Consider the following 14,124-nt stretch of genomic DNA (forward strand, 5'->3'; position numbering starts at 1 on the left):
GGCTTTGCCTTGTTTTAGATGGCTTTCCAGATCATACTTATGAGAACCCTATATTTCAACAAGATGAAAAACCAGGAAGTAATGGTGTGAGAGAGGAAACGGGAGACAAGTAAGGGACATTCTTCCCCTATCAGATATTTTTGTATCGCAGTTGTCAATCAAACCATGCTGACTTACAAGGAGCATACATTTAATGTTTGTTAGGCAGTGTGATGTGAAATGACCTGGTGTCCTGGTGTCCTGCTTATTCGCACAGTTTTGTTCATTAATACACAACAATATTTCTATTAAATCAATGAGTCTATATGTTCCAATGGGAAGCAGTCGGGAAGCCAAAGGATGCAATCCCGACCGCCGGCTTCCCGACTGTCTAATCCCGGCAAGGTACAAATGACAGACGTCGAAATCCCGATGCCTGTCATTTTACCTACGCCGGGAGCCCGACACCCATCATCCCGATCGAAGGTAGGCCTGGCGCCAGGCACGGACAGCTGCGGAGGAGGGTAGGTTTAGGGCTCTCGGTGGGGATTTAGGATTAGGCATCCCCCCGGGAGGGTTAGGTTTACGCTAGGGAAAGGGGGGGTTAGGGTTAGGCACCCCTGGGAGGATGTTAGGGTTTGGCACCCTTAGGTTTAGGCAGCGGGGAAGGGGGGGTTAGGTTTAGGCACTTAGTGGGGGGATTAGGGTTAGGCACTGGGGGGAGGTTAGGGTTAGGCACCCGTAAGGGAGGGTTAGGGGGGGAAAAGATTAGGGTTACTTACCTTTAGCAGCAGTTGGGATCTTCACCCCTGCCGGTCATGCCCCGTCGGCGGTAATACATACCGATCCCGTTTCAATACCGTACTGCAATTACCTTTTTTTTAAAACAAAAAAAAAAGTCAGTGGGAGTCATTTACAAACACAAAAAATGCACATTCATTATGCTGTAAATTTTAACGCATAGCAATTATACTTTTAAATGTCTGCTGTGAAGTTTTGCAGGTCTGTGATGTTTTATAGGGATGCACAAACAGCAAAAGTAAAAACATCAAGCCCAAACACAACTTACTGTACTATCATGTTTTGACCTTCCCCTTGATTCTTTACAACCTTGCATTTTTACTTGCTTGTTGAAACCTTGTTTATTCTCTAAATAAATCATGAGATTATTGGAACATCAGGACTATATTTCACAATCCTCATTGCAAATATTCATGTTATATTTACAGTGACAGCATATGTGTGCATGTAAATACTCTCACCTCTATAAATGTGCCTACAGAAGCCGTAAAGACGGTCTGGAGGCAGTAATTTGGGTAGTTTGGCATATCCAAAGAACTAGGATCTCTATCCTAGAACCCTTATTAAAATATACCGTATGTTCATACAAAACAAATTCTTGAATTTGCATACAGTAGGTGTAGAATTGGATGCATTCAGCAAAGAATGTCATTGTGTGTATGTCCTGCCAGTTCCTCTTGTTCAAGTGCGCAATTTGTTGGAAAACATGTAAATAAGGAAGGAACTTGCAAAAGAGGAATAATTAACATTTGCAGTGTACCTCCGTATATTTAGAAAATCGATAGATTATACAGTATGCTTATATATATATATATATATATATATATATATATATGGGGAAACAAAACTGAAGGGCACTCAACAGGACTTCCACAACCTATGTAGATATAATCAAGAAACCAGGCAGAGCCAGATGTAATGTCAACGTTTCAGCAGAAGGTGCTTTTATCATGTCTTGATAAAAGCACCTTCTGCTGAAACTTTGACATTACATCTGGCTCTGCCTGGTTTCTTGATTATATCTACATAGGTTGTGGAAGTCCTGTTGAGTGCCCTTCAGTTTTGTTTCCCCGTATATACTATACCTTCTTGGTTTGTTGTGGCACCTGGGCAATACCTATATCTTTAGGAGAGTGCCGGACTCCTACATGTTTTAATTATATATATATATATATATATATATATATATATAATTATACGTACAGTTATGCATTCGGTCACCCATGCACTGATTGTAATGAAACCAACGCGGGGTGGTCCAGTTGGATCCTGGCCAGGTTTTAGGGGGGTTAGGGTCTTGGTCGGACCTCCCATTGGTGTACGCTGGGCAGAACTTTGTCCCAGGGAGCCTGTTCTGAGCCTCCCACTAGATTGATTGGCCTGGGATGCCTAACTTAATAACTTGAAAATTTACACCTGGGCAGCGCCAGGTACTTCAGCTAGCGTGTGTTTTTGTGTGCATGTATGTGTGTATGTGCATGTGTGTATGTGCATGTATGTGTGTATATATAGTCTTGTTTCAGTATTATTTCTAAAATTAAATACAGTTGAGCGCTCTATAGAATAATGTCAGTCAACTTTGGTAATGAGTCACCTAGCTCACCATGCCAGTACATGGGCTGACATTTTAGAAAGTGTTCGCGTAGAGGATAATTACACACTGTGGCTGCTCATTATAAGGCAAAACCTTGCTAGCTTTTCTCTACCCAACGGTGGTTTATTACAATATATTGTGTTCTGAATCACTTTGCTACTTACATGTAGCTTATTCCTCCCTAGTTATTTTACTCCTGAATGCCCAGCAGAGATGTATCTGTCTCCAGTTCATCACATCTGTATAATGGACAGTTTTTCTGTTTGTCACCAGTGTTACTTGGTGCAGGGTACAATTTTCATTTGGGTAACGCTGGAGGTGGTTTACCTGTTCCTTTTGTATTTTTCCCTGCTACCTATTTTTTATATATTCAAAGAAACCTATTGTTGTGCACCTCTGACTTATGAATATTTATTACCCCTTGTGTCTATCTTTTACGTTTATAGGATATTTCCATTATATATATATATATATATATATATATATAAAAAAATATATATATAAATATATATATATATATATATCAAATCTATAGAGTAATAAATTGGCATAGGAGGTCCAAACACTAGGAATCAGCACAAAAGTCCAGGGTTTTCATGCAAACTAGCCAGTTAGTTTTTATTGTGCAGTATAAAATGGAAAACACAAAAATAAATCCTAGCCCATCTTGGCACTAACTAAACAATAAATTCCCTCTATCAAAGTGGTGGCGCCTACTGCCCTCACCACAAACATAGGCATATGCACAGTACTTACAAGTAGTACATCACAATGTCTCTGAACAAGCCATACTGCCTGCTCTCCCCAGGTATGAGACACTGAGCCAAACCCTGACACAGCCTGTATTAGCCTCTCACAGCTGCAGTCACTAATTAGCCTGCTCTGAGGCTGAAGGCTCCAACACCTGAATCAGCCTTGTGGATGGAGCCCTCCCTTCTCTCTTACATCTACACCCTCAGGGCCCATTATCTGGCTTTTACTTAAAGCCCATACTCTAGTCAAGCAGAAACAGACATTCATTTCCTGGGGGTTAAAATACATAGGGCAGAAACCTTGGACAAACATATATACATATATTTGTAATAGGGCTATTGTAATGGAATTTTTACCAAATGGTAGATGTCCATAATTTAAGTTTGGTGTAATAATGTGAATGACACAGGGAAAAAGTATTGAACACATGAAGAACGGGAGGTGCAAAAAGGCAACGAAAACCAAGACACCAGCTGAAATCTATCAGTAATTAGAAAGCAATCTTGACACTTGTCAGTGCAAATTAATATAAGCTGGTTTAGTCCCAACTGATGGCCTATAAAAAGGTGTCTCATTACCAAGGTGTCACATACTGATGGCATTGGTTAGAGAAGGATTTCTAAACTTCTGAATGTTCCAGTGAGCACTGTTGGGGCCATAATCCGGAAGTGGAAAGAACATAATTTCCCCATAAACAGGCTACGACTAGGTGTTCCTCACAAAATTTCTGACAGAGGAGTGAAAAGAATTATCAGAAGAGTTGTCCAAGAGCCAAGGACCCCTTGTAAAGAGCGTCAGAAAGACCTGGAATTAGCCGGTACAATTGTTTCAAAGAAAACAATAAGTATTGCACTCAACCGCATTGGTTACTAAAGGATTTCTAAACCTCTGTAATGCACTCAACCACCATGACCTGTATGCACGCTCACCATGCCAGACTCCATTGCTGAAGAAAAAGCATGTTGAAGCTCGTTTAAAGTTTGCTGCACAACATTTGGACAAGCCTGTGAAATAATGGGAGAATATAGTCTGGTCAGATGAGACCAAAATGTAACTCTTTGGATGCCATAATACACCCCATGTTTGGAGGAGAAATGGCACAGCACATCACCCCAAAAACATCATACCAACAGTGAAGTTTGGAGGTGAGAACATCATGGTGTGAGGCTGTTTTTCAGCATATGGTACTGGCATACTTCATGTAATTGAAGGAAGGATGAATGGAAAATTGTACCGAGACATTCTTGATAAAAATCTGCTGCCATCTACCAGGATGATGAAGATGAAACGAGGATGGACATTTCAGCAAGACAATGATACCAAACACACAGCCAAGGACACTCTCAATTGGTTTCAGAGAAAGAAAATAAAGCTGCTAGAATGGCCCAGCCAATTATCTGACTTGAATCCAATTGAAAATCTATGGAAAGAAATAAAGATCCGAGTTCACAGAAGAGGCCCACGGAACCTTCAAGATTTGAAGACTGTGTGAAAGAATGGGCCAAAATTACATCTGAGCAATGTATACGACTAGTTTCTCCATACAGGAGGCGCCTTGAAGCTGTCATTACCAACAAAGGCTTTTGTACGAAGTATTAAATAAATTTCAGTAAGCGTGTTCAATACTTTTTCCTTGTGTCATTTCACATTATTACACAGAACTTAATTTATGGACATCTATGGTTTGATTTCTTTGCATGTGTGGATCGCATGGATTGTTGCTGACATTGATGACAATTTCATTACAATAGCCCCATTACAAATATAATTACTGAGAAAAATATTGATGTGTTCAATACTTATTTTATCCACTGTGTGTGTGTGTGTGTGTATATACAGTATGTGTGTGTGTGTATATGTATTAGGGGTGTGCACCGGCCACTTTTCATGTTTTGTGTTTTGGATCTGGATCTTTCTTTGTGTTTTAGATCTGGATTTTGCCAAACCACCCTTCCGTGTTTTGGGTTCTGGGTTTTGAGTTTTGAATCTTTTTTTTTTTTTTTAAAAAGCATAAAAACAGCTAAAATCACAGAATTTGTGGGTTTTTCTGCTCCTATGCTGTTATTAACCTCAATAACATTAATTTCCACTCATTTCCAGTCTATTCTGAACACCTCACAATATTGTTTTTAGTCCAAAAGGTTGCACCAAGGTAGCTGGATGACTATGCTAAGCGACACGAGTGGGCGGCACAAACACGTGGCTCATCTAGGAGTGACACTGCAGTGGCAGACAGGATGGCAGTTTGAAAACCTAGGCCCCAAACAGTACATAATGCAAAGAAAAAAAAGAGGTGCAAGATGGAATTGTCCTTGGGCCCTCCCACCCACCCTTATGTTATATAAACAGGACATGCACACTTTAACAAAGCAATCATTTCAGCGCCAGGGTCTGCCACACGACTGTGGCTGAAATGATTGGTTCGTTTGGGCCCCCACAAAACAAGCTGGCAATTAATCTGTCCCTGCACAAACTGGCTCTACGGAGGCAAGATGTCGTCCTCATCCTCCTCATCCACCGATTCCTCACCCTCTTCAGTGTTGTGTACATCCTCATCCTCACAGAGTATTAACTCGTCCCCACTGGAATCCACCACCACAGGTCCCTCTGTACGTTCTGGAGGCTGGTCTCCCTGGAAGAGTTGATAATTCATTTTGATGAACATCATCTTCTCCACCAATCATTTCAGCGCCAGGGTCTGCCACATGACTGTGACTGAAATGATTGGTTCGTTTGGGCCCCCACAGTACAGATATTGGCAGATATGGTAGAAAGCAAAACTGCAGCATCCACTCAGAAAAGCATTAAACCTTCTATAAGATGGAGTGTGTCATGCGTGCAAATCACTAAACAACTACAATATACTAGCCATACTGTAAATAAAGACCCTGAGACATAGATTTGGCAGAAAAACTGGATGCTATTTATTAAATTAAATATATATTTATTTAAGGGAGCGTATGGTGGCAAAGAAAGGACAGGCAAATGATCCCAATCTACAATGCACAATAACTACAAACATTCCAGACGGATACCGCCCAGGATGCACAAACACAACTATAAAACCTCTATAAACAACAAAGGTATCCACTTGACCCTCTAACTTGACTAGCACTCGTTTGGGTTATAACTCTGTCCTCCGTTAGGGTGGTACAGCCAACTACCAGTCAATGAAGGGGGAACACCTATATTAAATAATTGCGTCCGGACTGTTCACCTGCCGTTCTTTCCCACTGTAAAACAGCCAACGATAACCACCAAACCAACATGCTCAAAAAGAGAAGGGAGGGTTGGAAGACTGGTACCGCATATCTTCAGCGACATCACCCGTTGGACATCAACAGCATGGCCCCTGCTCTTGCGCCGTCGCTCCCGGCATCGGCAAGTGTGTATGCACTTGCTGATGCCGGCACCATGCTGGGACGCTTTGCTAACGAGCTCGGTACACACTAGAGATCGTCTAGTGTGTACCGGCATTTAGACAAACATACACCCCTGCACTGCCATAGGCTGCTGAGTCCAATGATCACCACCCATGCCAGCTCCCATCCTAGAGGTTTAAACCACCTCTTTTGTTATGTCAGTCATTCGGTTTCTCAGATTATAGAATTGTAGTATGAACAGTTTTAAAGCTGTACTAACATTTAATTAAGGATTTTACTATGGTGCCCTTGCCCTAGCCAGAGTCCCAAGGTCTGTATTATTGTAAGTACAGTCCTAGAAGTAAACTGGGGGAAAGGAGAGCTGGTGCACCTATCACAAGCTGCAATCAGAGGACTCGCACACCACCGGCTTCCACCATCAGTTACAGTTAGTAAATGAAAGAGCCCTGTAAAAATGGTTGGATATAGGAACCCTCAGGGCTGGGTCACTGGAGAAACAATGGTTTATGTAGATGGCAGTACAGCTTTCAACCAAGGGTTGTTATTTTGTGATTTTAGTACTATTTAAAGAATATATTTGTATTGCAAATAAAACAGCATTATTGGTTGCAAATATTGTGAAAAATTACATTTATTTTGTGTTTCATTGACAGAAAGAAGAAAGGGGAAAAGAATGTTTCTAACCAAACATCTATGGTTGGATATTTTGAGCTGGTTAGTACCTACATTCATCATTGATGCATACAATTACATTTAATAAAAAAAAAACCTTAAAAAATAAAGTTAAGCCTTTTTTTTAATAAACTGCATTGCTGCCTCTCTGTAGAGTTTGTGTGTTCTCTTTGCGTTTGTTTAGGGGTTTCTAAAAACAAAAAAACCTTTAGCAACATGAGTGATAACATGTGTGCAAATATGTTTTGACTCATACTGCAGCAACCAATTATATTCTAAGTCAAGGTACGCCCCCTATACTCAGATGCATACCGCTATTAGCTCTCTTTCCGTGCAGCTTACTGCTTGTGGTGTGGCCCCACTCCCAACTCTGCAAGCAGTGTCTGATTATACAGAAGCGAGGCTGAGCTGTTGCTACCTCATCTCTCGTCTCACTGCAATCCAATGGGGGCTCCACAAAGCTGGTGAGCGTTAACCATAAAAAATATTACAATAAACAAAGAAGATGTTTATAAGTTATAAATATCTTCTTTTTATTATTGTAATCATTTTTATATCAAATCTCAGGAGTATGAAAGGGGATGCTGTGACTCCCCTGCCTACCCTGACTGCCTGTCCCTACCAATATTTATCGATTGGAGCCAGGGGCGTTTCTGCAGAGGAGGGGGCCCATGTGCAGTCTCCAAAATGGGCCCCGTCCTCTCCCGGTGGCCGGCACTGAGCTGTGCGCGGCCAGCACCGCATTTATAGACTCTAAGCACTAGAGTGTGTCTGGAGTCTATAGTGCATGCGCAAGTCACCGGGAAAATGGCCGTGGCAGCCATTTTCCCTGTACAGCGCATACCACGGCGGCCATTTTCCAGTCGTTTTTACAGCGCCGGCCCCCTGCGCCGACGTGGGACTCCAGAGAGGTAAGTACACTATGGCTGCAGGGTGTGCGGTGCTGAGTCCGCCTGGACCCAGGGGCCCGTGTGCCGCGCACACCCTGCACCCATTATAGATACGCTCCTGATTGAAGCATACCACAGTCCTCATACACATTGCATTTTTGCTATTTATCAAGCAAATATTGTTTTACTTAAAAAATGCATCTTTAAAGTATTTACACTATTCAGCAAAGGGTTAATTGAGAAGATAACGCAATTATCTTCTCCATTAATTTCCATATCGCAGAGTATCACACTGTGGGGAACAAGCCATTGCTATATACAGTTCTTTAACGCTTTTAGCTATTCAGCAAAGCAAAAAGCGTTAAAAATGATTTAAAAAATCTTTATATAATGCTATCTCAGAATGGCATTATATGAAGAAAATCCTTAATTATCCCGAAAACTGCAGGGACAGAGGGACATTTTCCCATAAGTCCCTGCAGATTCTTGAAACTTTAAATATAAAAGCACACATAAATATAAATGTATACAGACTAATATAAAGCCGGTGTACACATTTCAATCAATTTAGACAGTTTTGACAGGATGGAATTGGACTTGCCCTCGGTGGTCACAGCAAAGCAGGGATGGAGACTATTCACAAGCACATAACTGAGCATGCACAGAAGAAGAATCAGAAGGTTTTGTTTTTGAAATTCCCGAAAACAATGCTTGCTGTAACATTGCAGGGACAGCGTGGTAACGCAACCGCTGTCCCTGCATTAAAAAATGCAGGGACATAAAATGTAATAACTGATAAAAAATCGTGACAATGTTGCCCCGATAGCATTCGGGGCAACATCGTCACTCTAGCTGAATAGAGCTCCAAAAACTGAATGTTTTCAGAGCTTCACTGCAGGAACTAACGCCAACTTCAGATGGCTTCAAACGGCATCAGTTAGCCTCTACCTATGGGAAAGGGGACCAAAGTGCAAGGAGGGGATCCATTTTGATCCTTCTGCCTCCTCCCACCTGCACAGTTTTCTAATCACTAATTTTGTGCATGAGCGGTAAAATTAGCGGCAAAAGTGTAAGTGTTATGCAGTGCTTTAACAGAGCAACAGTGCGCCCTGTGCCGACCATGCCCCTTAAACTCGTGACATCGTAATTTCACACCTAGGGTGCGGGACCACTGGCTCTAGGAAATTAAGCACTACCCGAAATGTCCCTTGGACGCTCCGGGCGGCTCTGCAGTATCGCTACTCATGCAGGTGTTGTGGGGAAGCGACGAAAATTCCCCTGGGACTCTCTGTAAAGAGCCCCTATTTATAGCCCTGGTGTTAGGCTTCCCCGGGAGCAATTGTCCCAGCATGATAAATAGCCCCAAAACTTATTCTTTCTGTATCTCGCCACAAATAGCAACATTAGGTTTCATGACTAAATTGATAAGTAGGCCCTTAAAATGAAAAGAAATATGCAGAGAAGACTTTCTGTGTAATATACTGTATTTGTTTGTATTGCTGCGCCCCTCTGGGAAGATAACATGTAAATCATGTGTGAATACACTGTAAATGAAGCTTGCAAATGACCTGAATATCTCCTTGCAGCTGCGCTATGCGGATACTTTCGATATAATATTGATGATTGTCGGCTTGCTGTGTTCTCTCGCCTCTGGCGCTGGACTTCCTCTCATGATCATAGTCTTTGGGGAGATGACAGATGCTTTTGTTCAAAGTGGAGTTTCTCAAAATAGTAAGTATTATGTTTTCTTTAATGAAGAACTAAAATATAGGATATTGAATTTCCATGCTCCCTGTATCATTCCAAGGCAGAATAGCTGGAGAACACTGTTTTTCTTTGCATACTGTACATTAATATCAATCAGACAAAACAGGGTTTAATGTACTGTTTCATAGTTGCCAGCTGTGCCTAACTTAGGCCAGATTCAGAGATGCACGCTATTCCGATGTTTACGCAGTTGAGGTTTAACCGGCAATTTGTGCATGTGTCTGAGTCACATGGCACATGCGTCAAGGTACATTACCGTTGTCGCTCGCAGCTAGTGCCGTAGCTAGTGCTCCTGGCGCTGGGTGCAGCACCGTGCAGGCCATAAACCATACGCATGATGTCACGTTAAGGGGGCGTGGCCTGCACCCGGCATGGGTGACTACAGCAATGCCCGGGGCATCCTCAGGATGCTTCGGGGAGCTGTAAGGGCAGCAATGTGACCATCTGGAGTATCCTAAGGAACCTCCAGGCGCCACTGCTGGAGAGATTCTGGCAGCAGAGTGCCGTTACAGGAACCCTGCTAGCCTGATGCAGGAACTGTGGATGAGCGGCGGTGGCACAACACTCACTGCACAGGTAAAGATTTGTAAAAAATGTTTTTAAAATTCCCCCAAAATTTGTTCAGACTCAGAGGAATTTGACATTGACATTGTCCAAAGTCTGGTAAGTGGTAAGACATTAGTATGACAAGTGACGACATGCTTAGATGGAACAACACACAGTGTGGCCCTGGAGATTATATAAATGTTACTTTTATTGAATGTCTGTTGGGAGGATAGAGCAGAAGAGCACAGTATAGAAATGGCGGGGAGTAAACCTTTATTAAAGATAATTACTTGCTGACGGCTAGCTAACGAGTGCATATACTTCATGACAGATTATATTAATTTCAATGTAGGTGCTTTATATAAGATAATTTTAAGCTTATGTTCTTATTTAGTTTTTACTTTTTATCTCTTTCCATAAAGTGACTGCATTAAACACTACCAATGCAGATGGGACATGCAATGCAAAGTACATTGGAAATTTTGACATAGAAGGTGAAATGACAAGGTAAGAACATTTTAGGAAATTTATTTAGGTTGAATATTTTACTTGGTTTTTTAACTTGTTTTTCTGGTTTTAAGCAGGTAGTTACTTACAGTTGTTGTACAGAAATTGCATTTGCAATGTTATAACCCACAGGCCATTAGAGGATATGCACTATAGTGAAACTGTCATCACACTGAAGCCAGTGGAGGCTCCAGAGGTGAGGCCACACCAACTGCCGTTCCAAACGCTGCCAAACATCACCGGACAGGAGTCACTGGCAGTTGCTGTGGATCCCCTATTTGAATTTTGGACTGTGCTGCAGCCCCGCTTCTGGAACCTCCACTGGTCGCAGCCCATTGGATGAAGCAATACTAATAGTCAGGCCTCACTGATCTCAGTAGATCATTGGTTCAGCAAATGCTTTGAACACTTAATTTGGCCACTTAATTTGGCCAATTTGGTGCGAATAGCCGTTTTCGGCTAAAAAGTTTCGCCGGTGACGTAATTTCGCCCGGCAAAAACTTATCTCCTTGATTCAATTACAAAGATTTTTAGCAGGTGCGGAATAGGTGAAAAAGATTTGCCTATGAAAGATGTAGAAAAAAGTGCAGAATTAGGGTTTTGGGGTGCAAACTTGCGGAAAGAGTTTTAAAAAAACGTAAGAACACCCCAAAAAAGTACTTTCATTTTGGGGGTGAAAAAAAACAAAAAAACTAGTGAAATAGACTCCAGGGGGTCCCCAAGTATGCCCCAGGTGTTTTTAAGATTGCAGGTCCTTGTGGCTGGTGGATTTTTATCGTTTTTTAAATCTTCACTTTAGCAACTTTAAAATATGCAAAGACCCATTTTCATGTACCCCAAATTTGCTGGGAGTAGTTATTTTGCTGAAAAAATATTGCTTAATGCCATTCTTCACCACTTATACAAAGACGCTAATAGCTAGCTTTTGGAGAAAAATAAGCCACAGATTAGCTTTATTAGGGGTACTAGAACACCCCTATAGTGATTCCCTATGTTAGTGCAGCTTTTCGGGGGTTACATAGTGTTTACCCCATTTTTGACACGACTTTTTGCTGGTTCCGAATTCACTTGGTTCCGTTTTCAACGCTTTCTAATTGAATACGGGGATAAGCGGTTACGCACGTGATACTTTTTCGCATGGAAAAAGTCCGGCATGCGAAAACTACGGGAATTTTCGCACCTAATTGAATACGCCCCTTATTGTTTCTAAAATAACTTTTTGATAATTAACCTCCCAGCTCTGGTAAACCTCTTAATAAGTGCCACAGAGTGTCACAGGTAATGTTCCATAATGCTTAATAAATTGGCTCTCACATACATTACATACACTCAGTAGAAATATTTAGTTTTCTTTTAATTCAGTTAGTCGGTTCTACTATCTTCCATTGCCTACTGTTTTTGTCACAGTGACTTTGATCTCTTTTGAGAAATGGAGCTTTCAGGCATTTACTTTGGGACATTACTGAGTATAGCGAGTTACAAGCTGGGGGTCCAAACTATATTTTTTTGGAGTGGTCCTCTGATTTCAAGCACGCAAATCATCTGTTTAGAAATGTCATATTCTGGAATCCTACAACAGAGGTACATGGTTCATAATATAAATTGGGGTCAATCAATGGGTGGCTTTGCAAGATCTACGGTTCCACTGATCCCACTGATAATGAACAATTTTGACATTGTGAATGTTGACATGTTGACGTTCTGACTGCATACCTTTTATTGAAAGTCTGTATAATCTATTATAATCTGTCTTCCATAGATATTCATACTACTATGTTGGGATTGGTTGTGGTGTCTTCGTCCTGAGTTTTTTCCAAGTTTGGACCTTTTTGGTATCCGCTGCGAGACAGACTCACAGGATCCGTCAGAGATTCTTCAAAGCCGTCCTTCATCAGGAAATGGCTTGGTTTGACTCAAATCAGATTGGGACACTGAACACCAGACTGACAGAGTAAGAAAATCTAATATTGGTAGAGCAAGTAACTGAAAGATACTGTAATAAAAGTGGCTATGGCACATCTCATGCAGTCCCCTACTTTGTGTGTGACTAACAGACTTTATATATCCATAGACTACAAATTTACATTTTTAATATTTCACAGTGGAACTGTCCCCAACATCCAGGAGAGGCGGCCCTTTTGTAGTCTAATATAATATTCATGATAATTCATCAATTTACTGGGGCAGTGACATTGAAGTATTAAAGAGCAATGCAGATTATGCTTCCTAGAGATCCTGTACCTAGGACTAATCAATTGGGCACGTGATTTTTGCAGCAATAATTACAGCGGACATCACAATAAATTTTTAATTACCGCTGGTTTGCGCACTCCTGATACCCGTGGTATTCAATTGAAAAAAAAAATTGTTTGCATAATTGTAAATCAGACCTACTCACTGCTTTAATTTGTAGGCAGATATGATCAGTATGTAGGTCTCCCTGCCACTACTGTGCTGCAGCCAGCTCCCTGACCCTGCAGGGGTGTGCAGTCAGGGGAGGCAGTACATTCCTGAGATTTTGATATAAAAATGATTAGAATAATAGAGAGAAGATATTTATAACTTATTAACATCTTCTTTGCTTATTGTAATCATTTTTATAGTTAACACTCACCAGCTTTGTTGAGCTCCCTTGCACTGTAGGGAGACGAGAGATGAGGCAGCAACAGCTCAGCCTTGCTTCTGTATAGTCAGACACTGCTTGCAGAGCTGGGGGCGGGGCCACACCACTGGCAGTAAGCTGCACAGAAAGAGCTAATAGAGGCATACCCCTGAGTATGGGGGATGTGCCTTGAGCACTAATGGACAGCTTGGATGTGTCATGTGACCAGGAAGCGCACTGCAGGGTGAGATCAGATCTCAGTTAGCTGCAGCAAGAAAACACACAGTGATGCAGGTAGGAGAATCAATAGCAACTGAAGCTTAGTGTAGTGATGGGAGAGTTACAGTGAGTAGGGGGTGAGACAGGCTTCCCGCACTCACAGCCTCTGCATGAGTGCCTTCCCAGCCATTGACCTCGCCGCGCGTCTCTGGCCTTATGCAATGCTGACACTAATGGCTGAGTCTTGCCCCTCACCACATGGCTTTCCTTATTGCTGACCTCCAGCAGAACATCCCAAGGACAGAAACCCGTCAAATAAACCCACTCTTTCAACCAGTACAGGGATCATTTACTCCCATCTCTCTCTCCCACTACTGCTTTGCCCAGTCTCTTCCTTCTTTGTTCAGTGCA

General features: G+C 41.8%; 1 protein-coding gene across 4 annotated transcripts in view; it reads left to right on the plus strand.

Annotated features, from left to right (window-relative positions):
* LOC148542032 (ATP-dependent translocase ABCB1-like) overlaps positions 1-14,124 on the plus strand; it is a 180,542-nt gene that overhangs the window by 104,564 nt on the left and 61,854 nt on the right. For all 4 annotated transcript variants that reach the window (XM_088476374.1, XM_088476384.1, XM_088476365.1 and 1 more), the window contains exons 3-7: positions 19-109; positions 7,164-7,224; positions 9,659-9,803; positions 10,808-10,892; positions 12,652-12,843. In XM_088476374.1, coding sequence (XP_088332500.1) covers positions 19-109; positions 7,164-7,224; positions 9,659-9,803; positions 10,808-10,892; positions 12,652-12,843 — 574 coding nt within the window. The remainder of the gene's footprint in view (positions 1-18; positions 110-7,163; positions 7,225-9,658; positions 9,804-10,807; positions 10,893-12,651; positions 12,844-14,124) is intronic.

Source organism: Taudactylus pleione, unplaced genomic scaffold (assembly GCF_031769625.1).
Source record: "Taudactylus pleione unplaced genomic scaffold, aTauple2 ptg000016l, whole genome shotgun sequence".
Classification (NCBI taxonomy): domain Eukaryota; kingdom Metazoa; phylum Chordata; class Amphibia; order Anura; family Myobatrachidae; genus Taudactylus; species Taudactylus pleione.